General features: G+C 50.6%; 1 protein-coding gene across 16 annotated transcripts in view; it reads right to left on the bottom strand.

Moving 5' to 3' along the window:
• Window positions 1-675: 675 nt before the first annotated feature.
• WDR20 (WD repeat domain 20) overlaps window positions 676-18769 on the bottom strand; it is a 46177-nt gene continuing 28083 nt past the window's right edge. For 2 of the 16 annotated variants that reach the window (XM_081129624.1, XM_081129632.1), the window contains 3 exons: window positions 14316-14498; window positions 11423-11515; window positions 682-3282 (listed from right to left, as the gene is read on the bottom strand). In XM_081129624.1, the coding sequence (XP_080985750.1) occupies window positions 2005-3282; window positions 11423-11515; window positions 14316-14498 (1554 nt within the window). In that variant the 3' untranslated portion in view covers window positions 682-2004. Of the gene's footprint in view, window positions 3283-9731; window positions 9861-11422; window positions 11516-14315; window positions 14499-14900; window positions 14962-16661; window positions 18267-18769 lie in introns of those variants that run through there. The other 14 variants (XM_081129636.1, XM_081129637.1, XM_081129635.1 and 11 more) reach the window with 14 other exon arrangements.

Below are 18769 nucleotides of genomic sequence, written 5' to 3'. Positions count from 1 at the left end.
TTTAGAGCTTGTTTTGTAAGGAAACCAATGTCGTCCTCTTGCCCCCACCCCCAAGTGACTCTTGATAAGTCACCCATCAGTGCACCAGGGGATGCTGAGGCGCAGGAAGAACCAGAAAGGGCCAGTATCCAGTGTGGGTCACGCAGCGAGCAGTGCGGGCTCCAGAACCTTTCCCACAAAGGCCACGTACCTGGTGCAGCCTCTCTCCACTGAGGCCAAATACAAAGTCCTGAAGTTTGCGCGGTGCACTCAGTGCCTTAGAAGCCTGAGCTGAGTTTCTAAAACTGAACCTAAAACTGCACGCAGAGTGTTGGTTCCCAATCTCTACCTGACGGCCTCCAAAGTTGGAACCCAGGCCACTGTCTTTGCTGCCTTACAGCACTGACGCTTAGGAACAGAGGGCCGTGTGTAGCGGGAGGCAGGACATGGACATTCCCATGGGCCCTGTATATCAGCGGGTGAGGCGCACCGGGAAGGCCACCCAGTCCTCCTTGGTGGAACGCCGCCACTGAGATCGCGGGCAACAGACGCCCCTGTAGTGAGTAGCGGGCCTGGGCGCGGGCGGGCCTTCCCAGGGGCGCACTGAGAGGCACAGAGCTTCAAGACCTCCCGCAGCAGAGAACTGAACGTCCGGATCTTCGCTTTGCTGTATCGCATTCACTACTCAAACCATGTATGTTATCAGAATTGCTATATTTAATTACAAAAGTGTGCAAAACAGAACAAACCTAAATGACCAAAATAAGTTAACAAACAAGATAATCATCATTTTGACATAAAACACAGAGCTCAGAGAGCCACTTCATCCATGTGAACACAGGGATGGAAACTCCTCCACAACTGACCCGGAATCCAACACTGGGGTTTCCCACAGGAACGGCAGGGCCACCCAGAGGGCACCGGGCCCAGGGTGAGGTGCTGGGGTGGAGGCCTGAGGACAGAGCCCGAGGGTCAGGCCAGCCAGCATCAGCGTCCCAAGAATGACCCTGAAAGGACCGCCATCCAACAGTAAGAAAAGGGGGTGCCCTGCACCTGGGCTTCCCCTGATGTGAAAACCAAACCCGGACCCCAGGGGGTGTCAGTCTGTCAGTCTGTCCAAATCAAACAGGAGGTGGCTGCCCAGGGCCTAGTCGTGTGCCTTTGTGACCAAAAAAATCCCCAAGACACAAAAACAAAACAAAACCCGCCCAAAACAGAAGGAAATAAAACCTCCTTTTCCTTGGGAAAAAAACATAAGCAGCGCGCCCTGGACGGAAAGGGCCTGGCTCGTGGCAGGAGGCACTTCTGAGACCTGTGGGCGGCCTCGGCCCAGCTCACGGGAACCGCCGGCCGAGGAACGCGTGAATTGTTTAGTGCACAGAATCTCAATCAAAGTGGTACAAACTGCTTCTTTGAAAAAAGATGTTTATTAAACAATTTTAATTGTCATAAAATGACTAAAATGGGTTTTAAAAATTAAGGCTCTTCTCTTTCTGTGGATTGCCAGACAATGTAAAAATAACATCAATCGACCCTGCTCAACGCTGTTCCTAATGGTAGATTCCATAGACTCCTAAACATTATGATTAAGATAAAAAACTGGACTATAAAGGACAATCAGTGGCCGCCGTACTGACGCGCTCTGATCAGGTGTACAACAGTCTAACTGAGTAGTTAAGCAAAAATATTCCAGTTGAAGCAGAAATTTTAATTTTAGCTTTTAAGTCATTGTTCCACACTGTCATGATTCTCCTAAAATCGAAATAGTCTAAGACAGGAACGCTAACCTCGGGACTCTATATACTCCCAGGAGGGTGACTGACTTGGCTGGCAATTAGTTTGATTATATTTTTTAACGTTCTAAGGTGAATTATCAAATGATTCAGAATTACATGGCATGCAGTATCCAAAAGTATGGCTCTGATGCATTTAGATTTACATTAAGAAGTGTCATTCATTCATTGTACACCCACCCCTCCCGCGAGGAAAATCACTACCTACGCAAGTTCTCGGTCCGGTGCAGCGTTAAGGATTCAAACTCACCACTTTCCCAGGCCTCCCCCATGTGCAAACAAACCCCTCCTGACAAGCCGTGACCACACAGTCTTCAAGGAATATCAACACAGTCAGCCTTTCGTGCGCTATCTTTTTACAGATGAGCGGCTCTAGCAAGGGCACGTCTTCCATGCGCGGACAGAGGGCTGTGCCCAGAGTTTTGGCTGGGTCCGTTTTGGTTCTGGTGACTAGGTTCAGTTTGTCGCTGCTCTTGCTGGAAATGTGCCCCATGCTGTGGTTCCGCTTGTGATCTTTCTCGTGGTGCCGGTCCTTCCGGTCGTGCAGGGAGAGTGTGGCGAACTTGCTGACCCCAGAGGCAACGGCACCATCGGCGACGCTGCTCTTGCTGCCGGCACTGGAGACGGTGGAATGCGGGAGGCTGTTGGACCGCGGCAAAGGGGGCGGCGCAGAGCTGCCGGGCGTCGTGACGCTGTTCCCGGTGCTCCCCGTGGGAGGGCTCGTGGCGTTCATGACATTGGTGTGTGTCCGCGCCCGCGAGAGGGGCTGGTGAGGGAAGAGAATGTCCTCCGTGAGGTCCCACAGGCAGAGCTGCGTGTCCTGGCCCACAGAGCCAAACCGGTACGTGACGCTGACGGGGCGGCTCTCCGTGGAGTTCCGTTTGGACAGCCTGGACTGGGTGCTGTTTGCTCGGTCTCTGCCAAAATGGAGCAGGTCCTGGAAGTCCTCGTCACTGCCACTGAACTCCATGGGGTCGCTCTCCTCCACACTCGTGGTGTAGGGATCGAACGCCACCACACTGACCCAGGACTTGTGCCCGTGGCCGCGCGCTATCACTCGGCCATCTACAAAAGACCAGACGGTCACCAGGTCGTCCTCGCCCCCCGTCACAATGTACTTGCCGTCGGGGCTCCAGCACACGCACAGCAAGCCTCCAAAGTAGCTTTTCATGGTGCCGTGCAGCTCCACAGAGTCAAAGCTGAACACCCGCAGAAACCCGTCCTGGCTCACGCACGCCAAGAACTTGCCATCTGGGGAGAAAGCAAACTCGTTGAGGGCCCCCTCGCCCACCGTCCACTTAAGGAGAGGGTTCCTCGTGGATTTGCTCTTGCAAGTGTGCACGGCGAAGCTCTCGCCCTGCTTCAGGAGCTGGTAGTGGGGGGCTGTGGTGCCACAAGTGTGCTCCACATTATACAGGTACATGTTCCCACTCGAATGGGCTACTAGGAAAAGGCTTTCCGAACCGGGAACCCATTTGACACAGGTTACTCGTGACTTGTCTATTAGTCTCTGTGAAGACAAAGGAGAACACGTTATCACAATGGGAAGCTTAACGGGCTCATTCCAGCAAGAAAGCTGTCTGCTGCTTGGTGACAAGGGACGAGTTGCCCGGGCACACCATACTCCCTCGTGGCAGACCAGCCAGCGAAGGGCATCCTGGTGCTCGTGCTATGACTCTAGAACTGAGCTCGGGTGTGAGGCCCCTGGCCTTCCCGGAGGGAGATGGTCGTTCAGCGGGTACTGTGCCAGGCCTGGGACACTGGAGAGGGGCAGCCTACTGCACTGTCATCTCTCCCTCGAAGAGAGTCTGGGTCTACGAGTCACTGCACCTACACAGTGTCCTCCGTGAGCCTCAGTCGTGTGGACTACACCTGTCCCTGCTTGCGCTGCTCCCAGGTGGGGAGGCCCCTGCCAGCAGCACACAGGACTTCAACACACACACCGGCTCCACCGTGCCCTGAAGTGGAGACTCCCTCCTTGGACCCGCTGTCCTGTGAGTCCCCTGACAGGCAATCCTCCCGCGTCTCCTCAGGAACAAGGCAGTGTGTAAAGAGACAGACGGGTGATTATTCAGAGCATGGCTCGATCACTGCCACTCTGCTCTGTGCTAACTACAGGTCCACTGACCAACTAGCTCTTTAACAGGCACAAGTTAGGAGAGTCTTGCCTGTCAAACCAAAAGAACAAGAGGCCAGAAGTTAAATCCACCCAAAGGCACAGCACCTTCCACAGGATAGCCCTGTCCCAACTCACATCAGCAGAGATCCCCCAGAAGCCCCCAGCTCTTCTCATGACACTCCCATTGCCAAGCACCCTTCACTGCCACCCCCAGCAACCGGCACCTTTGCCTCACTGGCGGGGAACCCTGAACCCCACCAAGGGCAGGATACCTTCTCCCCCACCAGCTCTGTGCCCTGTCTGCTGTGAGCTGCATTTTTACAGAACATGAAAAACCTGTTTTTTCCCCAAGAGATGAATGAACCACACGAGTTGTTATGAAAAGTTAGACCCGGAAGATACATGACTAACAAACCCTGAACTGGGGAGGAGCGGGAGGCCTTGCCCTGCCAGCAGCAGGCCCAGGGCTCGGGGGCAGTGGCTGGGCCAAGGTCACTCCACAGTGCCACAGCCACAGGATCCATAGGGCGGCTCACTGGCCCCTTAAATTAACAGAGACGAGGCAAGTGGCCTGGGGAACACAACCCACATTTTCACCCCTGCCTCTCCTGCCTGCCAGGGGACTGACCACCAGGCGCTGACCTACACGAATGCCAAAGCCTGAGAGCTTAGCGCTGCTCCGGCAGGGCTCCTGCGAGCCTGTCACCATTTCTCCCACACGAGGTCACAGACAACTTGCAAGGCCAGGCCAGACCATGCTCTCCCACCAGGCCCAGGCTGCCCCAGCATTCCTGACTCCACAAAGCTGACTGGCCCGCTGGCCCAGTGTCTAAGGGTCGCCACGCTCACTCCCCAAGTCACTACAGTCAGGTCAATTTTCCGGAGATCAATCCACCGCCCCTCCACCACATGTGCAACATTTTAAGGATAGACATTAAAAACTTCTGCCCTGGCTGGTCTGGCTCAGTGGTTGGAGCATTGGCCCGCAGACTGAAGGGTCCCAGGTTCGATTCCAGCCAAGGGCATGTACCTCGGTTACAGGCTTGATCTCCACGTGCGGGACGTAACCAGTTGATTTGTCTCTCTCACATCAATGTTTCTCTCTCTCCCTCCTTCCCTTCTACTCTCTCTAAAAATGAATGGAGAAAATGTCCTCGGGTGAGACGGACTAAACAAAGAAACACTTCTAGGACTATGGTTAGGAGGTTTTATTTTTGGCTTAAAGAAACACATAGTTCTATGAGAACTGGAACCTGTAACACTGTCAAGTAAGAACAGCATACTAGGTAAGGTGTGGATGGATGACAAAGGGCAGTGAAGGCCACATCCCACTGTGTCTACTGTACGTGGACACGTGGCTGTGCCTCTGGGACACAAACCTAAGCTCATATTCCGTGTCCTCCAGCACCTGTACATCAGACACTTCAGTTTAAGCAGCTGCAAACCCAAAATATAGAAGGACCACGGGCCCAGCTCTACGTGGAAAGGGTTTCCCTGCCTGTTGTGCTCAAGCACAGGGACACGTACGCGTCCCCTGGGGGATCCCGGGTCTTATGCACCTTGGGCGTGTGGCAGCCACCTCAGGATGGCAACACTAACATACAACTTGACCTACCCTGTGCGCCAGGCCCGGGCACGAGCTCTGCTCACGTTCTTGAATCCTTACACAGCCCTGCAAGCCTAGCTTTCATTTTTTGAACAGGTAACTCGAAATTCATATAAAGTGTACAGGAGAAGCCTCCCTCACACCGGCCTGCACTGTTAGCAGCTTTCTGCTTCTCTGTCCCACATCCTCGTGCGTGGACAAGGACATGAACACGCCCGCCTCGTTCACACGCGAAAGCGCACACCAGGCAGGGTCTGCACCCCTGCCTTCCTGTCCAGGGACGTCTGCGCATCGGCACTGGCACAAAGAGCTTCCCGGGAGTTCCTTTCTCACGCTGCAGAGTACGCGATTATACGAATATGCTTTAGTTTTAAGAGTCCCCAGCGGACAGGCATTTATGTAGCAATAAATACCCTTGTACACAAGGCAGTTTCCACAAGTACGAATACGCCTGCAGGGTAAAGTCGCAGTGGAACGGCTGGGTCAGAAGGTATACGTGTTTCTAATTTTTATAGATATTGGCAAATTACCTCCCATGGAGAACACGTCTACTCCCATCAGCAGTGTAAGCAGGAGCATCGGTTTCCCCACAGGAAGATGGGTATCACTGCCTGTTACCCACCAGGAAGCAGGTTCAGAGAGGCCAGGAAATGCCCAGAGGACCATTCGCTCACTCACTCATGCACAGCCAGCCACCCATGTCCAAGGATTCAACAGACTGCAGATTGAAAATAACTGAAAGAAAAGTCCCATTGCTGCCGACAGCGGGCACTGCGTTAGGCCTGCGTGGCTGCCGGCTGCGTCTGCATCGAACACCGTACAGGCTTTGTTCTTGCTGTCCTTCCCCTGCGCAATCCAGTGCAACAAGCACGCACACAGCCTTCACACTGTCAGGCGCTCCGAGCAACCCGGAGGGGATGCGGAGTCTAGGGGAGGGTGTGTGGGTCACACACCACCACTTCCCCACTTTATGTGAGGGGCTGGAGCACCCACAGACACTGGTATCCGAGGGGGGTCCTGGAACCAAGCCCCGCAGATACCAAGGGATGCCCATTTCCATGTATTCATTCCCTCGTTCTTTACTGAGTGCACGCCACACACCAGGCACCGACACAGCAGATTAGACAGAGGCCCCTTCCTGCGTGGGATTACCTTCCAGGGGGAGAGAGAGTGACACTTACAAGACCTGATGGTAATGAGTGCTGTGGAGAGCAAGCCCCAGGACGGACGGACAGGGACGGACACACACACACACACACACACACACACACACACACCCTGAGGGCGGGTGGGCGGGGAAGGGACAGCAGTGATGTCAACCTCAAACAGAAGGGCCCAGAAACACCTCTCTGTGGCAGCGAGAGAGGCTATGAGTGGATGGTGAGGATGGCAGACAGCAGGCTGAGAGGACATGGGGAAGAGCGTCCTCACACAGGGAACAGCACCTACAAGGACGCCGAGGCAGGAGGCAAACCTGCCACTGGACATCCCAGAGACAAGAAGGGACGGGGTGGGGGGGGGGTGGGGGGGGCACAGACTGGGCGAGAGGAATGCTCCCCTGTTCTGGCTGGAGCACCTGGGCAGGGGCAGGGAATTAGGTCTACAGGTGTGAACTGAGACTCAGGGCCATCAAGTCCGGGCTAAAGGGCTTGGGATGTGACTTGAAGCCCGCCTGCCCAATCCCATAGCCCATGCACTTGAACCGTGACTGGTCTGAGTGAGTATGCTGCGAGTGTACACACACAGTGAATGCTGAAGACTAGAATATCATGAAAACTAGCTGATTACACTGTATTTTGAAGTAATATTTTGGACATATTGGATAAGACAACATCTTACTCTCATCTAATTTTTACTGATTTGCTGTGGTCATGAGAAAAGTTAAAACTGCCTTGGTGGCTGACGCCTACTCTACAGGCAGTGCTGCTGCAGACGGGGGTACCGAAGTTCCAGGGAAGGAAATGCCAGATTAGCGTGAAACCCCCCCAGTCACACAGAACAAAACATGGGGTACGATGGGGAGGAACCAGTTAGGAGACCACGACAACTGTCCACTGACATCAGACTTGGCCAGTGGCTGGGTGGCAGGCTGGGCTGTTTACAGGGATTAGGCTGCATGGAGGAGGAGGTAGGGGGTGAAGTGGGTTCTGAGCCTGAGCGGAAAGGCGGTGAGAGAAGAGGATTGGGGGGTGGCTAAGCTGGGGAGAAACCCGTTCTCATCTAGTAGGCAGCTACTGAAAACGAGTGGAAGGCAAGACAGAGCGAGAGCCAGACCTAAAAGCTCCAAGGAAGAAGGTGTACCGAGGAAGAGGAGGAGTGTGAAATTGTCAGCCCGACTGACGGAGTAGCACAAAACTTAGGGAAGCAGAGAATCGATCCTGAAGTCCATGAGGAGAGGGTGGGGCTGAGAGGTCAGGAGCTTGGCTCTGGGCATCAAAATCTCCCCAGGTCAGGGAACAGGACTTGAGGCTCAGAGAGGAAGTGCTCTGGGCAGGCAGGGCAGGGCAGCAAGTCTGGAGATCAGGAAGAGGGCCAGGGAAGGATCAGAAAAGAGGAGAAGGGGAGGGGACGACACTGGTGGGAAGGAGCCGAGCAAGGAGGAGGGATGCAGGGCAGGGAGGGGCTGGGGGGAGCAGCAGGGGAGACTGAGCAGTTAAAAGGTCTCTGTGAGGTCACAGGCATAGCCACTGGGCTTTCCAATAAAGAGAGTCAAATTCCAAAATGCCACGAGGCCTGTTTTTATAATCTCTACCATAAAAACCAATAGCGAAATCTGGATATTTCTGTACCAAGACCTACCCTTCAGTGGGCTCCCACACCCACGCATCTCCTGGGTCTTCACCTGCGGCCTCCCAAGCTCCCTATCTGTATGCCGAAGACACTGTCCCATCTCCAATACTGATCCAGTGAAAACCACACCTCCATCAGCAGTGGCTTAACAGACATGGTCTTCTCACTGTACTAAACTAGCAAGAAGGAAGCAAAAACAAAATCAACCTGTTGCCACAGTCGAGCATCACTGCTCAGTGAAGCTTCTTAACCTTTCTTTTCACCACCATCAAGAGGACAAGCAGGAAAAAGTTATTTGGGGGGAGTGGGTGTGCAGATACTAATTTTTAACAAAAATACTAAAACAAACAATTCAGAAACCACAGCAGCTGCTGGGAAAGCCACACTGCTGCCACAAGCAGGGCACAGCTCAGGGTGGACTGCGCAGGGCGGCTTCCCTGGGGGCACTTCAAAGCCAAGGAGAAGGGAGTCAGGTGTCCTTTTTATCAACACTAGAACTTCAAGGACATCATTACGTGCTTATTTCCTTCCTAAAAAAAGCAACAACAAAACTAACAAATGCACAGGACCTCTTTTGTGACAGAACTGGACAGAAGACTGCAAGGCCAAGCCAGGCCTGGCCCTCCTCCCCTCCCCCCACCAGGGCCCTGGTGCAGGACAGCCTGCAGTAGGTGGGGTGAGAGAATTCACAGCCTTGGGCTCTAGAGTCAGGGCCTCCCCAGCCCTTCAGTCAGGCTTGATCTAAAAAGCCTACTCAGTGCGCTGGCCTGGCCTCGCACCTGTGACAGGCAAAAGTCCAGAACAGAGGGTCTAATTACATGTCAGTTGTGAAAGAAGCCAAGATAACAAGTTCTTCTTAGATTTTACATCTTATCTAATAATGAAGACATACTTGAAAATCCTTTGAAATTAGTACTCTACAGCTACAACCCTGAAATAATCAGAATGTTTATCAAGACGAACAAGCTAAGTTTATCATCATATAGAAACAGTCCCTATAATTCCTCCTCCCCAATACATCATAACCACTAGCAATAAAAAGTGAACCCCTCACCCCGTGGGTGCTCCACACAAGGCTGAATGCTGACAGGGCGCTTCTCCTTTCCAGGCAGCTCGTATTATGAAGGGAGGCTCCATGGCCTGGGAGTTTATTGGATGTGCCTAAAGACTCCAACAGAGGCCCCTCAGACACTTTCAAGGGCACGATATATATGAGTGCTACAGACAGAAACCTAAAACCTGGGGGATCAGAGACCCGGGCATCTGAGGCTAGCACTCCCGAGGGAGCCCAGAAAGGACCAGGCACTTCCTTCCCCGACTGGCCCAGGCCCAGCAGCCAGGGTCTCCAGTGTGACCGGGTTGGCCTGGGAGCTGCCAGTGCTCGCCTCTGTGAAGAGAACTGATCAGGGACCAGATTGGGAGGTGAAGGGACCAGCATCTCTAGTGGAAGGTGTGACTCTTGGTCTTACAAAGAGATGAAGCTAACAGTGAGCACCGGGAGTCACAGACGATGTCCTCCCGAGTCACAGGTGATGTTCTCCCTCTTCTTGTACTTCTCTGTATCCCAATGTTTCTATAGAGGCATTTAAAAAATGTTTTAATTCATGGAAAAAAATTACCTTTTAAGATATACTTGATTCCCACACAGAACTTTTCATTTCCCTTTAATCTCAAGTGGATTTCTGGAACTTACATCTGTGTTACCCACCCACCCAAGGGTGTACTGCATTGTCATGTACCAGGCACCTCCAGGAAGGAGGCAACGTCAGAGTAACCAGAATCATCACACCGGGGCATGGGTGCCCCTTGCACGTATGGAACGGCGGCCGAGAAGCGCTCCGGGGAGTGAGACAGCAGCCCCATCCTCAGCTCTCATGTGTACTCTCTGCCTGGCTGCCCTGCTCTTACCTTCTCATCCTGGAAAACTATTTATGTTTCTCCTTCACAACGACCGGCATCTCATCTCCCAAGAAGCTGTTCTTTCCAACCCCTGGTGAAAAGAACGCTCTGGGTTTCCGCTCTCCCTGGAGCTGGACGGAGCACCCACCAGGGCTGGCTCTGGCCCTCTGCTGCCTCTCACCCACACACACACTCTGCCAGGCGCTGTCCTCCCTCCCCAGCCGAGGAGGAGAGCGGCAGCATCAGACCCACAGCAGGGAGCAGCCACTGCAGGGCCGGTGTCTGCACCCAGGGCCGTAGCCTCCAGGCTCCATGTTCTAAGCCACTGGGCTGAGTCTGCAAATTCACAGCAATAAGCCGATGGGTTAAGAGCTTTGGAGCCAGGATGACGAGCTGGCCAAAAGCCCCGAGCACACAGGGCTGGGTCCAGGGCTGTTCTTGCTCTTCCCATACTTTCTCCGCAGACCTTTCTCCCAATCTCAGGGATGTGACTGTTATTTACATGCTGATTTTTACCTCTAGCTTTGAGCTTCAAGTTGATGTGTGTATCAATTCCCAGCCTCTCAAGTTTAGTGAGTACAGAATGGAACTGGGCTCTTCCTCTATTCGCCAACACCACTCCTTCCCAGTTTTACCCAGTGTGGGAAAGTGGTCGCCAGAAACCCACAGATTGTTCATCTCTCCCCTGCTTCGGTCTCCAAGAAGCAACCAGGGTCATTTTCAAAAGTGCCATCTGACTGCCTCGTGCTCCTGCTCCCTTCTATGGGACCCCACAATCAGGCAAAGACAGACCTGGGCCAAACCCCTAGTGGCATGGCCCTCAGTTCACGCCCCTCCCCCCAGGTACACCGTCCTCTCAGTTCTCTTGGCCCCAAGTTCTTCCCTACCCCAGGGCCTTCACCTGTTCTCCTTTCTGCAGGATGCTCTACCTCCAGTTCCTTACCTGGTTGGCCTCCTTTCCATGCAAGGTGAGGCTTAAAGCACACCACTTCCTCTGAGAGATGGTCTCTGCCCCCTATTTAAAGCAGGCCTCCGTGTTTCTCTCTCTCAGGCCCACTGTCTCCTCTCACATCACAAGTCACCATCTGCTGTGTCTGCATGCATGTGCGTGCGTGTGGTGCAGGGCAGGGGTTATCTGCCACTGCAGACCCAGTGCCAGGCACAAGGTAGGCAATGGAGGTCTGTCAAATGAATGAAAAAAACAGCACGACTCTAGTCCAAGCCCTCAGCTCTCACCTGGACAGTTACTAGAGCCTCCTCACTGGTCTTGCTACCTTCATTCTCTCTTTCTTCATTCCAATCCACCTTCCACAAGTGCTGACAAGAGCTCTAAAAAAACACATTTGATTCTGTCACTCCCTTGAGTAAAAGCCCAAAGCTTCCCCCACAGCCTCCAGTGTCACATCCAAATTTGTTAGCATGTCACAAAAGGGCTTTGCCAGTCTGGCTGCAGTTTATCTGCCCAGCTCGGCTCCTGCCACTCTGAGCCCTCCTGCTGTGACTGGGCCACACCGGCTCCAGGCTGTTCCTCCACATGCCAGGCTGTCTCCCAGCTCTGAAGGCCTCCCTCACCTCTTCCAGCTCCTCTGAGTCTTTCAAGATCAGGCATCAAATGCCACCTTTTGGAAGCCACCTTGGACTTCTTCCACCAAGCTTAACTTTTGTTTTAATTTTATGATATTTGATACACACTGAAGAACAGAGTTACCACATATCCCTTGGTACTGTGTTCATAGCACTGGGACAACACATGGCCTAGCGCTGTCTGTCCACCTTACTAAACTGAGAGCTCCTGGGTTGGGCTTACAATCTGCGACCAGTTCGAGCCTGTGGAATTAATTTCTACTTCCATTTCTATCACCAAAGAGCCCCTGATCTGGACAATTCACTTACCTTCTCTCTGACAAGCTCCTCATCTGTAACATGGGGACAGCTGCCCACTCCCTGGACAGAGGGAACACCTAAGGCGCTCTGAACCCTCTGACTCTCATCCCCCTGCAAAGCATGACGACTGCGCCAGCCCATGCCTGGCGTCTCTGAGACACAAACCTCTGACGACCCCTGCCTTCACCACCCAAAGCTGATGCAAATGTCACCCGCACAGCCAGAGAACTTCCTCACTGTGAAGGACAATCAAGTTCAGCCTCGAGCTGAATGCCAAGTTGGCATTACACCACACACAGGCCTCACTTCTGCAGAGCCGTTTTTCAAACAAAATGTAAAAAGAGCAAGAGATAACTCCTGCTTAGATCACTGGGAGCAGGGAGGTGCTTTCCAGCCTCCAACTCCCAGGTGTCTGGAATGAGGGGCAGTCTGGCTTGATGCTTCTGTGTGCTCTTGGGAGCGAGACTCCAGGTACCCGTGGTCTCTGGCACTGCCCTCCCCTGTGATGACACACAGCCCCTTGTTCTCTGAGTGACATTCTGTGCCATCCTTGGCCAGAGCAGCCTCCTGACCTTGTTTACCAACAGCCCTTCACATGGCTCCAATCCCCTCCCCCTCAGTAACACGCCCAACTCCACACAAACAAAACCCACAATGAGTCCAAACTTACAATTTCTACTAATAGTACAGAGAGGGCTGGTTTTGAGACTCCACTCTGCCCCACCAAAAAAAAATATGTATCATCCAGCTAACTTAGAAATCACTTCCTCAAATGATAATAGTAAAATATCTAGGTAAATAGAGTAATTTTCTGCTTAAGTTTTTTTAACGGAAAATGGAAGCAGCCAGGCTGCTGTGGCTCAGTGTCTGAGCATCAACCCATGAACCAGGAGGTCACGGTTCGATTCCCGGTCAGGGCACATGCCTAGGTTGCGGGCTCGATCCCCAGTAGGGGGCGTGCAGGAGGCAGCTGACTGATGTTTCTCTCTCATCAATGTTTCTATCTCTCTATCCCTCTCCCTTTCTCTCTCTCTAAAATCAATAAAAACATATTTTTTAGAAATGGAATTAAATACTTTTCCTCTACAGTTTGTCGATCTGGATGGCAAGTTTTGCTTCCAGACAACCCAGATGAAACTAGGAGTGGAGATGGCATGGTTCAGAAGAGCTCACTGAGTCCACTAGCAAAGCCACCCAGGAGCACTGGAGTGGACACGGGTGCATGGACAGCATGGACCACAACAAATTTAAGAGAATCAGAATCATAAATGCAGTTTGTCAAGTTGAGTCTTCTTCCCCAAGCAAAACTATTTCTTAAAAACCAGAATCTATAATGTGCTTCTGTTTCAAATTAATGGCGTTAAAATCACACGACAGTGCAAAACCACCTGTCCTTCCTGAGAAGAGGGATCCCACATGACCTGACCCATCAGATCAGGGCTGGAGTCACACAGAGGGGAACCCACACCATCCTTCCCACGGACTGGGAGTCACACTGAAACACAGGAGGGAGAATGTCGCAATGTAATGGCAATTCTTGGGGCTGAAAGCCGCTCCGGCAGCTTTCACAAATATAACCTATTTGGCAGCTTCTACCTGCCACGTTTCACAGTCTTGATGTGTTCCTGAACAGACAGCTCAGATATCCGGGCTCCTTCCAGAATGAAACTGAGATACTAGAAACCCCAGTACTTACTACAACCCTGGCCAAAGCTCAGTTGTGTGATCCAACTTTAAGTGCCAGGATTTCTAACTGTGTCAAAGGTGACTTAACAGCAAATATGTTCAAGAGCAAAAGAACTACTCCTTAGCCAAAGGCCTGTCAAACATACACACAAAAGCTTTAAGCGTGATGTAAACCGCCTAAGGAAATGGCATCAAGTTCCTTGGTCTGCACAAAAATTTCTGGTGATGTGAATGAGGTGTGAAATTCTAAATTTTCTTACTTAAATTACAAAAATCAAGTCACAGTCTCATCCCTATCTTCTTTACAACAGAGTTTTAAAGCACCTGCTATAGACACCTGAGCATGCTCCACAAAAACACACAAAACAGTTACCCCAGGGAAGAACAGGTGAAAGTCAACAAGTTCGTTCACCCCATTTAAACTTGGTAATACGAGGTAGGACAGCCGAGAGACGGGAAACGGGCTTAGTTCAAAAGTGTAAAAGAAAGCCCACTCCCCTTGGTAAGGACACACAAATTCTTAAAGGGGTTCTTAACAGCTAAGCAGGGTGCTACTTACTTCCTCATTAAATAGTTTGCTAGTTTCTTTTTTGATTGGGTCTATAAGCTGGACTTGGCCTGCGGAAAAGCCCACTAGGAGAGAGACACTTTCTGCTGTGGCTGTTAGGTGGTTGAAGTCATGACAAGTAGGCTGTGTTCCTTTGTATATCCTTTTATCTATTGGTTTACTCAAGTCAGCAGCCTGGAGGAGAAAGAGAAAAATACATACGGTAAACAGCATATTGAGACGAAAACTCTAAGTTACACTATTTTATACTCCACTATGATGCTCAATCTTAAAAACAAAGGTATTTAAAATACTTTTTCAGACTTTAGCATTTTACAAAGCACTTTCTTTCACATACCTTGCCCATTTGACACTGTTAGACTGTCCACAGTGTTTGTAACTGTTACCTTTGCAACTTCCTCTTCTTCAAACACATTTAACTAAGACTCCTGGGCTTTAGGAGGAAAGATCCTTGACATACTAAATTCAGTATTTGCAAAATGCATTCCAAGCACTTTCTAACAGAGTACCTCTAACCACATAAAAGCTCCACTTTCTAATTTATCTGCAGCACCTACATGCTCATTGGTGAGTTACCTGTAGCCCGGTGGTTCTCAAAGTGTGGTCCCCAGACCAGCAGTGGCAGCAGCAGCATCACCTGGAAACTCAAAAATGCAAATTCTCAAGCCCCACCCCAGACCAAGTGAATCAGAAACCAGGTAGGCCCAGAAACTATAGTTAAAGCCTTCCCGGTGGGTCCAACGGCCACTGCACTCCTGTCTGAGAACCACCACTGTAAGCAGGCGCTCCTTGCCAGGGCCCGTCCTTCCCACATTCCCTCTCAGGTAACTTTCACCCATGGGGCCCACACTCACTCAAGTGTGGTACATGCATTATTTTTCATCCTAACAATAATCCTTCTAAGTAGACAACATTCCCCCATTTTACAGATGAGAAAATAAATTTTGTGAAGTTAACGCCACGGTCACCATACCTACCTAGTACATGGCAGGGCTGGATTTGGAACCCAGGCCTGTTGACCATAAGGGAACAGGAAGAGAAAACACAGCCACACACCCCAAAGGAAAAGGCAATTTACTCTGACTTGGGCTACACGTGCCTTTCCAAAGCGCCTCCCTCCTTTTAAAGCAGGCTCTCTTCTTCACGAGCCATGTCCTGCGCAATCCAGTGGCTGCCACAGAGGAAACCCACCCCTCCCACTCTTGTGTGAAAACCACAGGTGGAGACAACTATGCTGCTGACTGAGTCCTTTAAACACCACTGGGCCTGTGGCTCTCTGGGGCACACGGCTCTATTCTCTACCGACCATCCCTGCCCTGTCAAGCTTCTGAAGATTTCTTCCTTCAAAGGGGCCTGTGCACAGTACTGAGTATTCACTTTTCAGATAACAAATAAAACACTGAGAAAGAGAGAGGATCTCAAAATTACCGGCAAATGCAAAGCCTGAGCATTTGGAAGCCTAGCCCTGAGTAGTAAGAGTACTCTGGGAGCTCAGGCAGTTGGAGATAAAATGCAAATTTGAAATGTGAACAAATTAAATTATTACACAATCTCTACGTCAGCATATATCACTCTGGAGATTTTTTAATAAAAGTTTGCTTAGGAAACCCACCCCTAAAAGAATATGCCTAACAATACACAGTAATATATTAAAATCAATTAAAAGGCAAGCCAAAAATTAACAGAAAACATACTGACATAAATGAGATGAGCAAAAGAATGTACAGTGGTCTCAGAAACAACAGAGGAGTAAAAGCACCTATTTTTCCAAGTATTGCAAGTAGTCTAGGCCTATGGATCCCGTACAATGACCACATTAGCCTCCGTTCTTGGTATACAGGGTGGGGCAAAAGTAGGTTTACAGTTGTGAGTACTGAAACGGAATCTACTCCTGTATTATTTATTAATTACTGTATCATCTTCCATACATTTTGCCCACCACACATTTATCCTCCATCCTTGCCCCTAACATGAACCGTACTGAAAAGGTGTCATCTGTAATAATATCATATGTGAACAAACACCTCAAATATTTTAAATGCCAACTGAAAGGCTAACTTTATTCTTAAATCATGTAACTATTCCAAAAACATCCTGTTTACTAATTTGCTTAATAAACTTTCTTCCTAGATCACTGCTCTCACAGTGAGCCAGTCGTGAACAGTTTAATAGTCTGCAGTCAAAATCAAATCCAGAAACTGCCAATAAGCTTTAGAATTTTTATGACAGTTTAATGCAGTAATTTTTTATGTTCAATCTAATATAAAAAAATTAGTTAGCATTCTGTGTGTCTTTTTCAGTTTCTTTTCTTAGTAATTCTTCTTTTATTTTACAAAATTTTTTATCAGTCCAGACAGCCTGGACATTTTCAAATTGGCCCTTCAACACTGCTGGGAGGAACAAGTCCTGAAGGCCCCGAAGAGGCCCCAAGGCCCAAGGGCGGCCAGAGACCCAAGGAGCCCTCAGGATACCTCCTCCGGGAGTCACTCCTCCCCCTCCCAATGGCCCTGGCCCCAGCACTAGAGCAGGAGTCTGGCCGAGCGGGCACGGGCAGCAGGAATCCCCTGCAGCAGGAGCCCGAGGGACTGCTAGGTGGGTGCCCACAAGAAACTATACTTCTGAGGCTCCACCGGCCCCGCCACTGGTACCTGAGCTTTCTGGAGCCCAACCCAGCACCATCGTCTCCGACGCCTCTTGTGCTCTTTCCTCGACTACACCAGACCGTCTCTCTTTCCACTGATGGGCTGCTGCCCTATTTCCTCTTCCTCCTCTTTCTTTCGGGGGGGTGGTGCCCACGTGTCCTCTGAACTCACACACCTTGAGTAGCAGTAATAACTACCTGAGCCAGCCACTCCTTTCCCCACGGGGTCAGAAGACCCACAGGTGGCTTCCCAGGTAGCACCAGTCTGGTAGGGCCAAGAGTCCAGACTCTGGAGCCAGCGGGCCTGGCCTCAAGCCCCGCCTTCCCTTGGCAGCAAGGTGACCCTGTGCCCAGTGCTCTTTCCTCCTTCCCCCTGCCCCCCAGCCTCAGAGCACAACCCTGCCCCCCAGCTCCCCCAGGGCGGTGGTGAGGCACGCAGATAATGGATATAAAGCACAGAGTACACAGAAGCACTCACATGGTAGCTACCGTTATTAATTCATCCCTGTCACCACCCACTTCCCCCCACACTTGGGTCAAATGGCTTCGCGTCAGAGCAGGATGCCATACCTTCCTCCCTAACACAGCACCGCCTTCTGTCCATGGGCCTCATTCTATGCACCAGGACGTCACACTCGCCATCTCATTTAACCTAACAGCGCCCCTCCAAGCTGACAGTAATGCCACCCACATTTCACAGCTGAGGAGCCTGGGGAGCAGTTCAGGGGTCGTGTCCCACCCTCCACCCTGCACCTGCCCCCACACCACAAGGCCTGACTTTGGGGCAGGCAGGCAGCGCTCTGGGTTGAGACAGTCTCCTCCCGTTTCCAGGAACCTCACCTACAGTTCCCATCCCACCGCCTCCAGCGGGCATTCCCCAGCCACGTTCCTAGTGCTGGCTCCTCACCTCACTTCCCGAGGGCTTGTTTCACTCCACAAGAGTTACTGTTTGATCACTTCCATGATTATAGTATTGTTTTATGTCTGTTATCATCAATTACAATAAAATTACAATTACGATAAAAATTTACAATAGAAACTCCTTTAAGGAGCAGAACCTCTTTCTTAAACAGTTACCATTGTGTTCCACAAAATTAGCTTGTTTTTTGGCTTTCTGTGTTTCAGACACTTTGGAGTTTTTTTAGTGCTTCCGCATCCTGATTATTGCCAATTATCTGAATTCTTAAGTATGAGTTTTACCAAAACCAGTTCATTAAAATGTCTTACCAATTTTAAGAATTAGATCACATTTGCTCACTCAGTCCCACTGGAGTATCCAGTATGTCATAAATGCTCAATATCTGTTGAATGAATGAAACTGCCATTGTTTCAAATTTTTTCAATCACAATATTAAATTTTATCATCATGCTCATTAGATTCTGCATAAGGAGTTAGTAATTGCAAATAATTAGTGCCTTAGTCTCAACTTCACAGAAAGGTGTTTTTTTTTTGTTTGTTTGTTTTTTTAAATATATCTTGATTTCAGAGAGAGAGGAAAGGAGAGAGAGAGCTGGAAACATCAATGATGAGAGAGTCATTGATCGGCTGCAGCCCGCAACCCCAGCATGTGCCCAGGAATCGAACCCCGATCGCCTGGATCCTAGGTCGACACTTAACCACTGAGCCATGCCCGACTGGGCCACAGAAAGTTTTTAAATGATGGTTTAAAACTCCTACTACAGAAACTTCAGAACTGGCTACCAAAATCCTCGATCAATAAGTACAAACCTTAAAATGTCATGTTTCTCCTTTCCTTGGACTTTTAATCCTTAAAATCCTGGAATTCTTGTTATGGCAATGCTG

This window comes from Miniopterus schreibersii (genome assembly GCF_964146895.1).
Source record: "Miniopterus schreibersii genome assembly, chromosome: 1".
NCBI lineage: Eukaryota > Metazoa > Chordata > Mammalia > Chiroptera > Miniopteridae > Miniopterus > Miniopterus schreibersii.
This window is presented reverse-complemented; position numbering and strand designations above follow the sequence as displayed.